We start from the raw sequence: 13,553 nt of genomic DNA, 5'->3' as shown, positions 1-13,553 counted from the left end.
GAAGCATCTCAACGAACTCTCCCGGCTGCAATTTTGCAAAACTTTGCATCGTTAAACAGTGTAATAAGCAACACTGCTTTTGAGAGAGAGGGAGACACAGAATCCAAAGCAGGTTCCAGGCTCCGAGCTGTCAGCTCAGAGACCAACACGGGGCTTGAACCCACAAACCTTGAGATCGTGACCTGAGCCAAAGTCAGATGCTTAACCGACTGAGCCACCCAGGCGCCTGAGAAAATTTTTTTTCTTGTGATAAGGATTTTAAGGTCTATTCTCTCAGCAACTTTTAAATATACAATACAGTACTATTAACTCTACTCACTATACTGTACATCACATCCCGAGAACTTATTTATTTTATGATGGAAACTTTGTACTTTTTGATCTCCCTAACCTTTTTTGCCCATCCCTAACCCTCACCTCGCAACCACCAATCAATTCTCTGTATCTATGAGCTTTGTTTATTATTTTTATTTTTAGATTCCACATATAAGTGATATCATATGATGTTTGCCTTTCTCTGATTCATTTTACTTAGCATAATGCCCTCAATGTCCATCCATGTTGTCACAATGGCAAGATTTAATTCTTTTTACTTATTTTTAATTTTTTTAATGTTTATTTTTAAGACAGAGAAAGACAGAGCCTGAGTGGGGGGCGGGCAGAGAGAGAGAGGGAGACACAGAATCTGAAGCAGGCTCCAGGCTCTGAGCTGTCAGCACAGAGCCTGGCGTGGGGCTAGAACTCACTAACCATGAGATCATGACCTGAGCCTAGGTCGGACGCTCAACCAACTGAGCCACCCAGGCGCCTGCGCCAAGATTTAATTTGTTTTAATGGCTGAGTAATATTCCATCACACACACACACACACACACACACACACACACACACACAGACACTCACCTTTATCCATTCATCCATCGATGGGGACTTAGGTTGTTTTCATGTCTTGGCTATTGAGTAATACTGCAATCAACATGAAGGCCCATATATCTTTTCAAATTAAGTGTTTTTGTTTTCTTTGGATACCCAGAAGCAAATTGCTGGATGATACGGCAGTTCTATTTTCAATTTTTTGAGGAACCTCCATACCGTTTTCCACAGTGGCTGCATCAACTTACATTCCCACTAGTAGTGCAGGGGGGTTTCCTTGTCCCCATATCCTCAGTAGTACTTGTTATCTCTGGTCTTCTTGATGACAGCCATTCTAACAGGTGTGGCGTGGTACCTTATTGTGATTTTGATTTGCATTTCTCTGATGATGAGTGATGCTGAGCATCTTTTCAGGTACCTGTGGGCCATCTGGATGTCTTCTTTGGAAAAAAATGTCTATTCTTAGATCCTCTGCCCATTTTTTAATTGGAATGTTTGGGTTTTTTGCTATTGGGTTGAATGAGTTCTTTACATATTTTGGATATTAACCCCTTATCAGATGTATGATTTGCAAATATTTTCTCCCCTTTACTAGGTTGCCTTTTCGTTTTGTTGATGATTTCCTTTGCAAGGATGAAGCTGTTTAGTCCGCTGTATTTCCACCTTGCTTATTTTTTACTTTTGTTGTGTTTGGTTTTGGAATCAGATCCAAGAAGTTATCACCAAGGTTGATGGTAAGGAGTTTACCACCTGAAGTTTTCTTTTGGGAGTTTTACAGTTTCAGGTTGGCACTAAATAATCTGAAGTGCTTGTTATGTACTCTTTCAAATTGTTATGTCTTCTTGTACTGTATACATTACTCGGCAACTTGCCTTCTTCATTTAACATATCATTGAGATAACAGAGTCCTTAGTTGAAAGAAACACAAACGGGGCGCCTGGGTGGCTCAGTCGGTTAAGCATCCGACTTCAGCTCAGGTCGTGATCTCGTGGTCCATGAGTTCGAGCCCCACGTCGGGCTCTGTGCTCACAGCTCAGAGCCTGGAGCCTGTTTCAGATTCTGTGTCTCTCTCTCTCTCTGACCCTCCCCCGTTCATGCTCTGTCTCTCTCTGTCTCAAAAATAAATAAAGGTTGAAAAAAAAAATTTTTTTAAATGAAAGAAACACAAACTGGAGTGCTTGAGTGGCTCAGTCGGTTAAGCGTCTGACTCTATTTGAGCTCAGGTCATGATCTCATGGTTTGGAGATCAAGTTCCACATTGGGCTCTGTGCTGAGCGTGGAGCCTGCTTGGGATTCTCTCTCTCTCTCTCTCTCTCTCTCTCTGCCTCTCCCCCACTGGTCTCTTGCTCTCTCTCAAAATAAATAAACAAACATCTAAAAAGAAAGAAAGGAAAGAAAGAAAGAAAGAAAGAAAGAAAGAAAGAAAGAAAGAAAGAAAAACTAAATCTGGCTAATTCAGCAGAAAAGCAGCTTATTAAAGGCCATTGTGTAGTTCGTACAATTTCTGGAAAGTAGGAGCATTAGATTTTAGATTATTAGATTTTAGGTTATTCCCGATTGTCCTGCGAAATGGCTACCCTGAACTGTCACTGCCACTGGGCACAACCACAGCATCTTGCACGTGTGACTCACTGGTACTCTCTCGGCTGGCTCCATGGACACATGACCTGTGCGATCGCCTGTGGCCATGCACTTGGAAAGGCCATGCTCTTGGTTGAATACTCTGCTGTTTCCATCTTGAAATTCCTAATAATTGTTTAACAAGGGGCCCCACATTCTCATCTTGCACTGAGCCCTGCAAATCATGCAGTCAGTCCTGGGTTCTGGACATTGGGTGCCTGCTATTAGAGTCACTATCACCTCTAGAAACAGGACGAAGGTGCCCCTGTTGTCATTAACCCTCACCAGGATGCATTCATGCATTCCTTCCATGCTGCTCTCCCTCCCCTGTTTCCAATTCAAGATGTGGGACCCCTGCTTCTAACCTGCAGGTTTTCCAGCTACAATGGAGCTAGAAGAATGAATATCTAGTCTTTCATGGTGGGAGAAAAACTGTATCTTCTAAGGTAGAGGTGGGTGGTAGTCCCCCAAACATAGGAAGTAGGTTCAGATGCTCAATAGTTGAATGGAATCACAGCTGCTCAGTAAGATAGAGCCACGTGAGTATGTATAGATTTGTCACATCCTTTTAAATAGCTGTCTAGGGGTACCTGGATGGCTCAGTTGGTTAATCGTCCTACTCTTGGTTTTACCTCGGGTCATGATCTCACGGTTCGTGACTTTGAGCCCCGCATCCGGCTCTGTGCTGACTGTGCGGACCCTTCTTGAGATTCTCTCTCTCTCCCTCTCTCTGTTCCTCCTCGACTTGTGCTCTCTCTGTCTCACTCTCTCTCTCAAAATAAATAAATAAACTTAAAAAAAAATAGCTGTCAGGCACCGGGTGGCTCAGTTGGTTAAGCATCCGACTTTTGGTTTTGGCTCAGGTCATGATCTCATGGCTTGTGAGTTCCAGCCCTGCATTGGGCTCTCTGCTGTCAGCACAGAGCCTGCTTCAGATCCTCTGTCCCCTGTCTCTCTGCCCCCCCCTGCCCCTCCCCTACTTGCACACACACTCTCTCTCTCTCAAAAATAAACAAACATTAAAAAAAATAGCTGTCTAATATTCTGTAGTGGAGACATAGTGTAATTTATTCAGTCATTGCCCTGTTGATGAGCATTTAAGATATTTCCACTTTCTTGCTACTAGTGTTTTCACAAACATCTTTGTACATTTGACCTTATGTACTTACAGTTTTATTTCAGGAAGCTGGATTCTTAGAAGTGGAGGATCTGGACAACTGTGAATATGTTGTGTCTATGTTTAGTATATATTGCCAGATTACTTTTTAAAATATACAGTAATTTAGGTTCCCACCAGCAAGATACAAAAGTGCCTTTTTCTTCCATCCTTTCAGTTTCTGAATATTATCACTCTTTTTATCAATCTGATGAGTGAAAAATGACATTATCAGTATTCTTTTGATTTCTGATTTCTTGACTACTAGCACCTTTTCATATTGTTTATTGGCTACACGGAGTTCCTTTTTGATGGTTTGCCTATTCCCATCCTTTGCTCATTTTTCTTTTGTTCCTTTTTTTTTTAATGTTTATTTTGAGAGAGAGAGTGTGAGAGAGCACGATAGCAGTCCTGCAAGGGGTGTAGGGAGGGACAGAAAGAGAGAGGGGGAGAGAGAATCCCAAACAGGGAATCCCAGCATGGGGCTCGAACTCACAAACTGTGAGATCATGACCTACCTGATGCCGAAATCAAGAGATGCTTAACTGACTGAGCCACCCAGGCGACCTGTTTTGTTCCTTTTTCTTATCAAGTTGTTGGTACCCTATGTGTATTAGAGATACTCTTTATTAGTCATATGTGTTGGGTTATTTCTCAGAGCATGTTTTTAGTGGTTTTTTGTTTGGGTTTTTAAATTCTATTTATGATATGCTTGAACCCACGAACCCTGAGATCATGACCTGGGCCAAAGCAGACACTTAACTGATTGAGCCACCCAGGCACCCCTGGCTTAATTTTTTTTTAAGGTAGTTAAATATGTCTTTTCCTTTGTGGCTTCTCTGTTTTTGTTATTCTTAAGAAAGTTTTGTCATTCATTTCTGTGTTGACTGGTTACAATAAGCACATGTTACTTTTGTAAAAATTATATATGTTTTTTTTTTTAATTTTTTTTTCAACGTTTATTTATTTTGGGACAGAGAGAGACAGAGCATGAACGGGGGAGGGGCAGAGAGAGAGGGAGACACAGAATCGGAAACAGGCTCCAGGCTCTGAGCCATCAGCCCAGAGCCCGATGCGGGGCTCGAACTCACGGACCATGAGATCGTGACCTGGCTGAAGTCGGACGCTTAACCGACTGCGCCACCCAAGCGCCCCAATATATATGTATTTTTTTAAAGGAAAAAATGTAAAAGCCATGGAAGAGTATCCTGAAGACTTGTATTCTTAGACCCAAATCTATTACCAGCTAGTTACAGCCTCAGACAACTCACCACGCCTCTCAGTATCTCCTTGTGTTAGTTTTACCAACTGAGAATAATAGCACCACCCTGCTGACTTCACAGGGTCACTATAAAGATAAAATGAGATTACAAAAAAGTAAAGGCTTGAGGGACGCCTGGGTAGCTCAGTCGGTTAAGCGACCGACTTTGGCTCAGATCATGATTTCGCGGTCTGTGGGTTTGAGCAGCGCATTGGGCTCTGTGCTGATGGCTCAGAGCCTAGAGCCTGCTCCCCATTATGTGTCTCCCCACTTTCTCTGCCCCTCCCCCTCTCATGCTCTGTCTCTCTCTAAAAAAAAAAAATTAAAAAAAAATAAAGGCTTGAAAAGTGTCAATAAGGGTTATAAAAATATGATGTTATTTTTTTTTTAATTTTTTTTTTCAACGTTTATTTATTTTTGGGACAGAGAGAGACAGAGCATGAACGGGGGAGGGGCAGAGAGAGAGGGAGACACAGAATCAGAAACAGGCTCCAGGCTCTGAGCCATCAGCCCAGAGCCCGATGCGGGGCTCGAACTCACGGACTGCGAGATCGTGACCTGGCTGAAGTCGGACGCTTAACCGACTGCGCCACCCAGGCGCCCCAAAAATATGATGTTATTAACATGCATTCCCTCATTACTTGAAAGGTAATGGGGTGAGGAAAAAGATCACTACATTAGGAACTCATGTTCCATCTTAGGCCAATTACTGAGCGGTACACTTCTAAGCAACTTATTTAACTTCTGTGAGATTAACTTGCCTCATCCCTAAAATGAAAGAGTTGGTCTGTACGTTCCCTTCCAGTGTTAAGGATCTGAAAATACTACAGCAAAATCCCTAACAAGAAAGTTATTTAAATTTCTTTTTGTAGTAAAGGCATATTCTTAGGATTCAGTGTTTAAATATGTATCTTAAAGATGCACCAATGGAGAATGGGTTGGAAGAGGACAGCTGTGGGTGCAGACACTCATTAGGAGGGTCTGCGGTAGTTTAAGTGAGGGATGGTGGAAGACTGAACCAGGATGAGAGCAAAGGAAATGAAGAACAAGTGAATGAGGCTTAAAAGTCTCACCTGATCTTTTGATCCACCTTAAGGTGTTTGTTAAGTCACGGCAAGTACTGAAATGATGGATAGATGCAGGTATAAAAGCTTTAGCATCAAAACCAAAATTAATCTATTTCCCATCCTGATCCAAATTTGGTATCCAGTTTGATTTCTTAAGACCAAGACTCTTTCTAATGCATACTAGTATTTTGACATATGTAGTGGCTCACAATTTACTTAAAAATTTTTTTTTTAATGTTTATTTTTGAGAGAGACAGAGACAAAGAGTGCAAGTGGGGGAGGGGCAGAGGGAGAGAGGGAGACACAGAATCTGAAGCAGGCTCCGGGTTCTGAGCTGTCAGCACAGAACCCGATGCAGGGCTTGAATTCACAGACCGTGAGATCATGACATGAGCTGAAGTCGAACGCTTAACCAACGAGCCACCCAGGCGCCCCCCCCCATTTACTCTTTATACTCAAATATGCAGGGGAGAAAAAGTGGCATATTTACAACTGATCTTTTTCCTAAGCCTCTGTCCCACAAGATGGGGAGAAATAGGGGAAAATTTAACGCCCAATTAAATATCTCTGTTTTTTCTTGTTTTGCACAGTAGTGGTGACTGTGTTCCCAAAGATGACCACATCAATATCTCCCCTCCCAAAAGCTCTTTTGCAATGTGACCTAGACAATTACCCTTCACCGGATGGAGTCTACTTCCTCTCCCTTTGCATGGGGGTTAGCCCTCTGACCTGTTCTGACCAATAGAACCGGATGGAAGCACTAACATGTAGCTTCTGGGGTGCAAGCCTTAACAGACCTGCAGCTTCTATCTCTTTTGGTTGGAACGTTTCTTCTTGGAAGTCAGTTCCATGTCCAGTCACCTTGCCAGAGATCAAGGCCATCGTGGAGAGAGGCCAATGGCTATTTTGATCGTTCCAGCTCAAGCCAAACTCCCATCAGAACAGCCCAGCCTAAGCCCCAGCCAAACAAAAGAACCACGAGAAATGGTAAATTATTTCAAGCCACCAAACTCTGAAGTGGTTATGTAGAAAGAACCAAAACATAGTGTGTGGAGGTTAACTCAGTCGTTCTTGGTAAAATGATCTCTCGTCATTCCTTTAAATCTTTCATGAAGACTGTAACAAGATATTCCACAACACGTGCTGTTCTTAAATGTGATGCGGACACTCCTCCCATTGAGGGCTGGAGTCTATATTCAAGTCTCCTCTTGAATTTGGGGGTGCCTATCGCTAAGGTGGAAGTGATACTGAGTTTTAAAAACAGATGATCTCCTCTGCTGGGTTCTCTCGGGAGCCTCTCTCTTGGCATCCAGCCGCCCTGATGTGTGGAAGCTGGGAGACCCTATCGGGGGGCAGCCTGTAGGTGTTCCTGCTGAGATCCTAGCCCACAGCCAGCACAATGGAGGAGAGACTCCGGATGATTCCAGCACCGACCTGGCAAGTCACCTCTAAGCCTCCGTCTTCCCAGATGGAGTCCCAGAGATTTTGGACCAGACAAATGCTGTTTCTACTCCTTCCAAACTCTTGACCCTGTAGTGGTTTGTTACACAGCAGGAGATCATTAGAACACTCCCTAATGCCACTCAAGGTGGCACCTAGGTGAGTGTGGAACTACCATGGTAGCAGATTAAAGGAGGCAACCTCAGGTCCCAGTGACTGGCCTCTGGGACCTTACTGCCCTCAGCTGTGTTGGCCTTGGGCACAAGGGCGGCGGATTTGGATGACCCCACCCGCGACACCCCGGCTCTGCTCCGATTCCCTTCCGCGGCGTGTTACCGGCACTGCCGGGAAACGACACCAGCCCTTCCCCACCCTCTGGTAGTGACTCAGCCTCGCAGGCGGGAAGCCTCCCGACCGACGGGGCGGACACACGAGCGGGGGCGGGGGCGTCCGCGGGCGGGAGGCGGGGCTGGACGTGACCACGGACCCGGAAGCCGGGACTTTCGCGGAAGACAGGCGGGCGAAGCCGGACGTGACACGAGGACTGGGGGAGCGATGACGTCCGCAGCGGGAGGCGGGCCCGGACATGACCGGGGGCGGGGGAACGGGGACGTCCGCCGGCGGAAGGCGGGGCCGGACGTGACCGGAGGCTAGGGAGGTGGGACATCCGCGGGCAGGAGGCGGGGCCGGGCGTGACAGGGGGCGGGGCGTGCGGGCGGCGACCTCGGTGGGCGCGGTCGTTGGGCGTCCTCGGGCTCCCGGGGAACGCTGGCTCACCTTTTCTCGGGCCTCAAGCGTCTCATCTGGGATTTGGATTCCCCGGGATGTTTGATGAGGCTGGCGAGGTTGGCCGACGTGCAGGGTCGATGTCCCGGAGAAGACACTTCCGTGTCCCTGGGCACTTGCGTGTGGCTGGCGCACTGCGGGCACCCGCCCTGAGCCTGGGGGAGAGGGGTCAGGGATTAGGCGCAACTCGGACGCCCCCAGAAGTAGGAAGGCGAAATCACCACGTGACGAATAAATTTTGGGGAAATAAGCGTTAATGTGGCCCCGTTTGTCTTTGTAATGAAAAGGTACTCCTAATCTCGCCTCTGCCTGACTCTTCCTGGCTCTTGCTCTTCCTGGCTCATTTGACATGATGCCGCCCGTCTTTTTAGCGTACTCGCAATTCGGGTTGCACTGACCTTTCTTTTACGAACATTTGTCATTTGGTAGATACTATGTTAACGTGATAAAAATAAGTTCATGGGAGTGCGGAACCACTTAAGAGAAAACTTGGCCTCCGTTTTCACAAAGGAAAAAAAAATAGGATAGGCTTCCCTGGTGCGAAGGGGAAAATGGTTTTTGTTTTCGTCTTTTATTAACGTTTATTTATTTTTGAGACAGAGCATGAACGGGGGAGGGTCAGAGCGAGGGAGACACAGAATCTGAAACAGGTTCCAGGCTCTGAGCTGTGAGCACAGAGCCCGACGCGGGGCTCGAACTCACGGACCCCGAGATCATGACCTGAGCCAAAGTCGGCCGCTTAACCGACTGAGCCACCCAGGTGCCCGTGTTTTCGTTTTGTTTTTAAATGGAGCCCTGAGGCATCAGCTATTATACTTGGGACTCTACCTCTCACTCACTATATGCTACCTTAAAGCCATTCAACAAGGAGTCCAGTGGGTATCTGAAACTCAATACTCAACGGACTCCTCTTTTTCAGCTGTATTTTTCAGGTACTGCGTGGTGAACCCCCCCCCCCCCCCCGGTGTCTCTCACAGGGCCACTTTGGTAGCTGTGTATCTGCTCGTGTATGTGGTTTGACAAACCACTTTTTAAAAAAACAAATGGCTTTAAAAAAACAATAAGTTCAAACATTAAAGTACATGCAAGGAAAAGTAAATCTTTCCACCTCTGCCCTCAGTTCCCCATTCCCTTTCCCAGAAGCAACCAGTTACCAGGGTCTTGTAGGTACTGCACAGATAATCCACGCATGTGCATATTTCTCTATGCATATGATGTGGTTTGAAGGAGGGCTCAGGAGCCAACAGCCCAGAAGGAATTCTTGAGACATTTGCATAATAAAAGGTGGTTCTATTATAACAGGGGGACAGGACCCCTGAGCAGAGAGAGCTGCCCCGGGATTGTGAAGGCAATTGATTTTTATACTTTGGAGTTGGGGGTGGGGTGGGTAAAGACCAGATGAAGTTTCCAAAAGGATTTTCTGACCTTAGAGAAGATTTGGAGGAATCTGGAGGCCTGCCTAGGGTCAAGCTAAGATTTTTCCCTTTAGCAAGGCATTAACATAAAGACGGGGAGTTCCTCGAAGAATGTTATACTCTCCCTGTCTCAAGTATTTGTCAATGGGCTTTAAGTATAAGGAAATTTAATTTTATCTCTAGTTTCTTTTGCCTTGTTCTCCGCATCACTTACATATATGTCCTCCATTTTTCCTTCCCCAAACACCACATATTACACACGTGGCTCTGTACCCGAGTCTTTCAATTAACATAACTTGGAGCCCCTGAATGAGTCCAAAAGTGAGGCGCTATGCAAGATTCTATGGTTGGGCTTTAACGTGCTTTCAGCTTTTTGACAACTTAGGCAGGAGTCCCAGCTATGGGAATTATAGATGCATTTCCGGCCTCTGCCATGCACCGGCTGTTCCTAAACAAAGGGAAAAGGTTTGTTTAGTCTTCTCACTGGAGTTGGGCAGGATGGTGATGCCTGAGACTCCTGACTCAGCCACGTGGAGCCCATCCCCCCCGCAGTGTGTGCGGCTCTTACCTGAAGCACCAAAACTTGAGTAGAACGACTGGCCTGTGTAGAGTGGCCTCTTTGAAAGCCAAGGCTGCTTTTGCATCAGTGGGGGTTCCCTGGGGCCTCACCAAATAGGTAGTGGTGATGCTTGTTGCCCGGGAGGCCACGTTCAGGCAGACAGGCTAGAGCAATGGAATATGGAAAGGGCCCACAGTTAGCACTTAGCTGAATACAAACAGGCCCATCAGGCAACCCACTTCAAAATAACCCCCTCAAAGTATTCATAGGCCGTAACTAACCAATGGACGGACTATTTACAACTAGGCACTGTTACCAAAAACTAACCAATGGACGATTTACAACTAGGCACTGTTACCAAAAAAGGGAAAATTCCAAAAGTCACCATACCTCCTTACTTCCCCCCTTTTTTTTTTCAACATTAAAAAAACTTTTTGGGGGCGCCTGGGTGGCTCAGTCGGTTGGGCGTCCGACTTCGGCTCAGGTCATGATCTCACGGTTTGTGAGTTGGAGCCCCACGTCGGGCTCTGTGCTGACAGCTCGGAGCCTGGAGCCTGCTTCGGATTCTGTGTCTCCTTCTCTCTCTGCCCCTCCCCAACTTGTGCTCTTTCTCTCTATGTCTCTCAAAAAATAAGTAAATGTAAAAAAAAAAGTTTAAAAATAACTGTTTTGAGAGAGAGAGAGAGAGAGAGAGAGAGAGAGAGAGAGAATATGTGCACATGAGCAGGGCAGGGGCAGAGGGAGAGATCCCAAGCAAGCTCCGACACAGGCTTGATCCGACAACCCTGGGATCATGACCTGAGCCGAAATCAAGGGTCAGATGCTTGGGGCGTCTGAGTGGCTCAGTCAGTTAAGCATCCAAAGTCAGCTCAGGTCATGATCTTGCATTCGTGAGTTTGAACCCCACGTTGGGCTCTGGGCTGACAGCTCAGAGCCTGGAGCCTGCCTCGGATTCTGTGTCTCCCTCTCTTTCTGCCCCTCTACCACTCATACTCTGTCTCTCAAAAAATAAATGTTTTTTAAAAATTAAAAAAAAAAAAGAGTCAGATGCTCAACCCGACTGAGCCACCCAGGTGCCCCTCGCTTTCCCTGCTTAAAAGAAGCCCCCCTCCCACTCTCTTTGCAGACAGAGTCTCCTCCGCTGTCCTGCCCGCCACTCCCCTGTGGTGGATTCAATAAAAATCTCCTTTGTTCTGCCTCAGGTGAAATCTTTCACCTCTCATGCCACCAGCTTCGGCCCATCATTACCCCACATTTGGGGGCCCCCATCCAACCGGACAGACACCCCATTTAGGCAACGACAGAAGGTTCTTGGTTCATCATGAAAATGAAGTCAAGGACATGCACGCAGCACGGCGGATGGGTGACACAAGCTGGAAAGTTGATTAAAGCGAAAAGTACACTCTTGAGATAGGAGAGAGGCCAAGCTCAAGAGAGAGAGAGCTGCGTGCCTTTGGTGGTTGTGATGTGGAAGACGTTGGGGTTTGGAGTCAATGGCCAAGAAAGAATTCTTGAGATGTCTTCAGTGCAAAAAAAGTGGTTTATTAAAGCACAGGACCAGGACCTGTAGGCAGAAAGAGTTGCCCTGGGATTGTAACGAGCAGTTGATTCTATCCTTGGGGGTTGGAGGAGGGAAAGGCAAGGGAAGTTTCCAAAAGGACTTTCATATGCTAAAGAGGCCCAGCGAGGGTCCAGCTAAGGTGGTTTTTCCCTCTAGCAAAACATTAACATTAAGACAGTTTGGAGTTCCTGGAGGAATGACCTACTTTGCCAGCCTTTATAAGGAAATTTAATTTATCTGCATTTCTTTCTGCCTTTGTTCCCCACATCAGTTGTTTCATTATCTTTTTTTTGACTGTTGCTAACTAGGGAATGGAATATTTGTTGCCTGAGGTGGGAAACAGGGTTTTGCACTTTCGCTTCGTAATCTGGTCAGGGGGTTCCTGTCTTGGCATCCGCCATCTTGGGCCTGTCTGGTTGGATCCGGCTTCCTGGGGAGTGTTTCCCGGACAGGCCTCCGACCTTCCCACAGCTGGCCACGACTTCTTTATTGCTGGCCCCCCAGGTGTCCTGTCAGAGCCTAACTGTCTATGCTGACCTGCAGACTACCCTTTTCAGGCCCAAAACACACGCGACCCAGCCATTTCCTTATTTCTAAGCAAGCCTCGCAGATTCTATCCTGAAACTCCACAGAAGGCTCATCACACTTTTCCTCGGACCTGGGGCGACAGCAGCCTGGGTTCTGCCTGACGGCGGAGAGGGGACTTGTTTGCTCCCGCAAAGAAGGTCTGTGTCCCTGCCCCCCCGAATTTCCCTTCTGCATTCCATCAAGGATCATCAGACTTCGGAAGATGCTGACCAGTCTGGGTAGCACAGGCCTATCCCCCTACTCGTTCTTTGTGCTCTCCATAAAGCCCTGAAATATTCTGACCAACAGGGAGGGACTCATTTCAAGGTGCACAAAGCGCTGAGGAATTTGCCCTTCTCCCCGACTGGGCCCAGGTTTCTGGCATCTACTCAGAAAGCAGCTAGCGGAATGGGTAGCCTAGGAGTGCTAGGTTAGTTGGTCTGGAACAAGGGTGAAGAAGAGCAGTCGACCACTTTGGGCTCAGGATAGAGAAGAAAGCAGGGCCACTGAGGGAGCTGTAGTTATTCCTTCCGTGCTGCTGTTTCGCCATGCACAGCCGCAATGGCCGTATATCCATTCTCTGCCCTATTGTGCGTTGCAGGGACACGCATTTCCCAAGCTTGCAAAGCAAAAGCCAAATTTCTTAATATGTCTCACAGGGAATTCTACTGCCCCCTAGCTCACGCTGATCCAGTCACAGGGGTCTTTTTGCTATCTCCGGAATACAGTAGCGCCTGCCACAGGACCTTTGCACTTGCTGCTGCGCTTGCTGGAAGCTGGGCACCCAGATAGCTACAGGGCTAGTTTCCTCACTTCTTGTAGGTTTTAACTCAAAAGTCACATTCTCAGGACCCCTTCCTTGGCCGTGCTGTCTAAAACTTCCCATGCTCCCCCCCCACACTCACACACGCATATCGCTGACACTTCCTATTCTGCTGCCCTCTTTATTTCCTCTTAGTATTTGTTATCACTGAGCATACTAGATATTTGATCTTGTCATTGTCTGTCTCACCCACTGGACCGTAAACTCCATGCAGGCAGGGATTTGTTTTTGTCTCTCGTTGTCATTACCGAATCCCCAGGGGTTAGAACAGTACCTGGCACTTAGGCACTCTATACATATTTATTTAATAAAGAATGTATGATGGCATTGTTTGTCCTGGCAAGGAGTACGTGACAGCCTGGTATCCATCATGGGGGAAGGGGAAGTAAAATGGGTGAGTGCTCACTATAAAATTATTTACAGTAG

At 46.7% G+C, this 13,553-nt stretch overlaps 1 protein-coding gene across 1 annotated transcript in view; it reads left to right on the top strand.

The window, feature by feature from the left end:
• Positions 1-8,459, top strand: part of SDHC (succinate dehydrogenase complex subunit C) — a 64,852-nt gene extending 56,393 nt beyond the window's left edge. The window contains exon 6 of the mRNA XM_047093048.1: positions 6,567-8,459. Within this exon, the coding sequence (XP_046949004.1) occupies positions 6,567-6,569 (3 nt within the window). The 3' untranslated portion in view covers positions 6,570-8,459. The remainder of the gene's footprint in view (positions 1-6,566) is intronic.
• Positions 8,460-13,553: the final 5,094 nt, after the last annotated feature.

This window comes from Lynx rufus, unplaced genomic scaffold, assembly GCF_022079265.1.
Source record: "Lynx rufus isolate CCGP_SWC_20201006 ecotype Redwood Valley unplaced genomic scaffold, mLynRuf1.p SCAF_31, whole genome shotgun sequence".
Taxonomy (NCBI): domain Eukaryota; kingdom Metazoa; phylum Chordata; class Mammalia; order Carnivora; family Felidae; genus Lynx; species Lynx rufus.
This window is presented reverse-complemented; position numbering and strand designations above follow the sequence as displayed.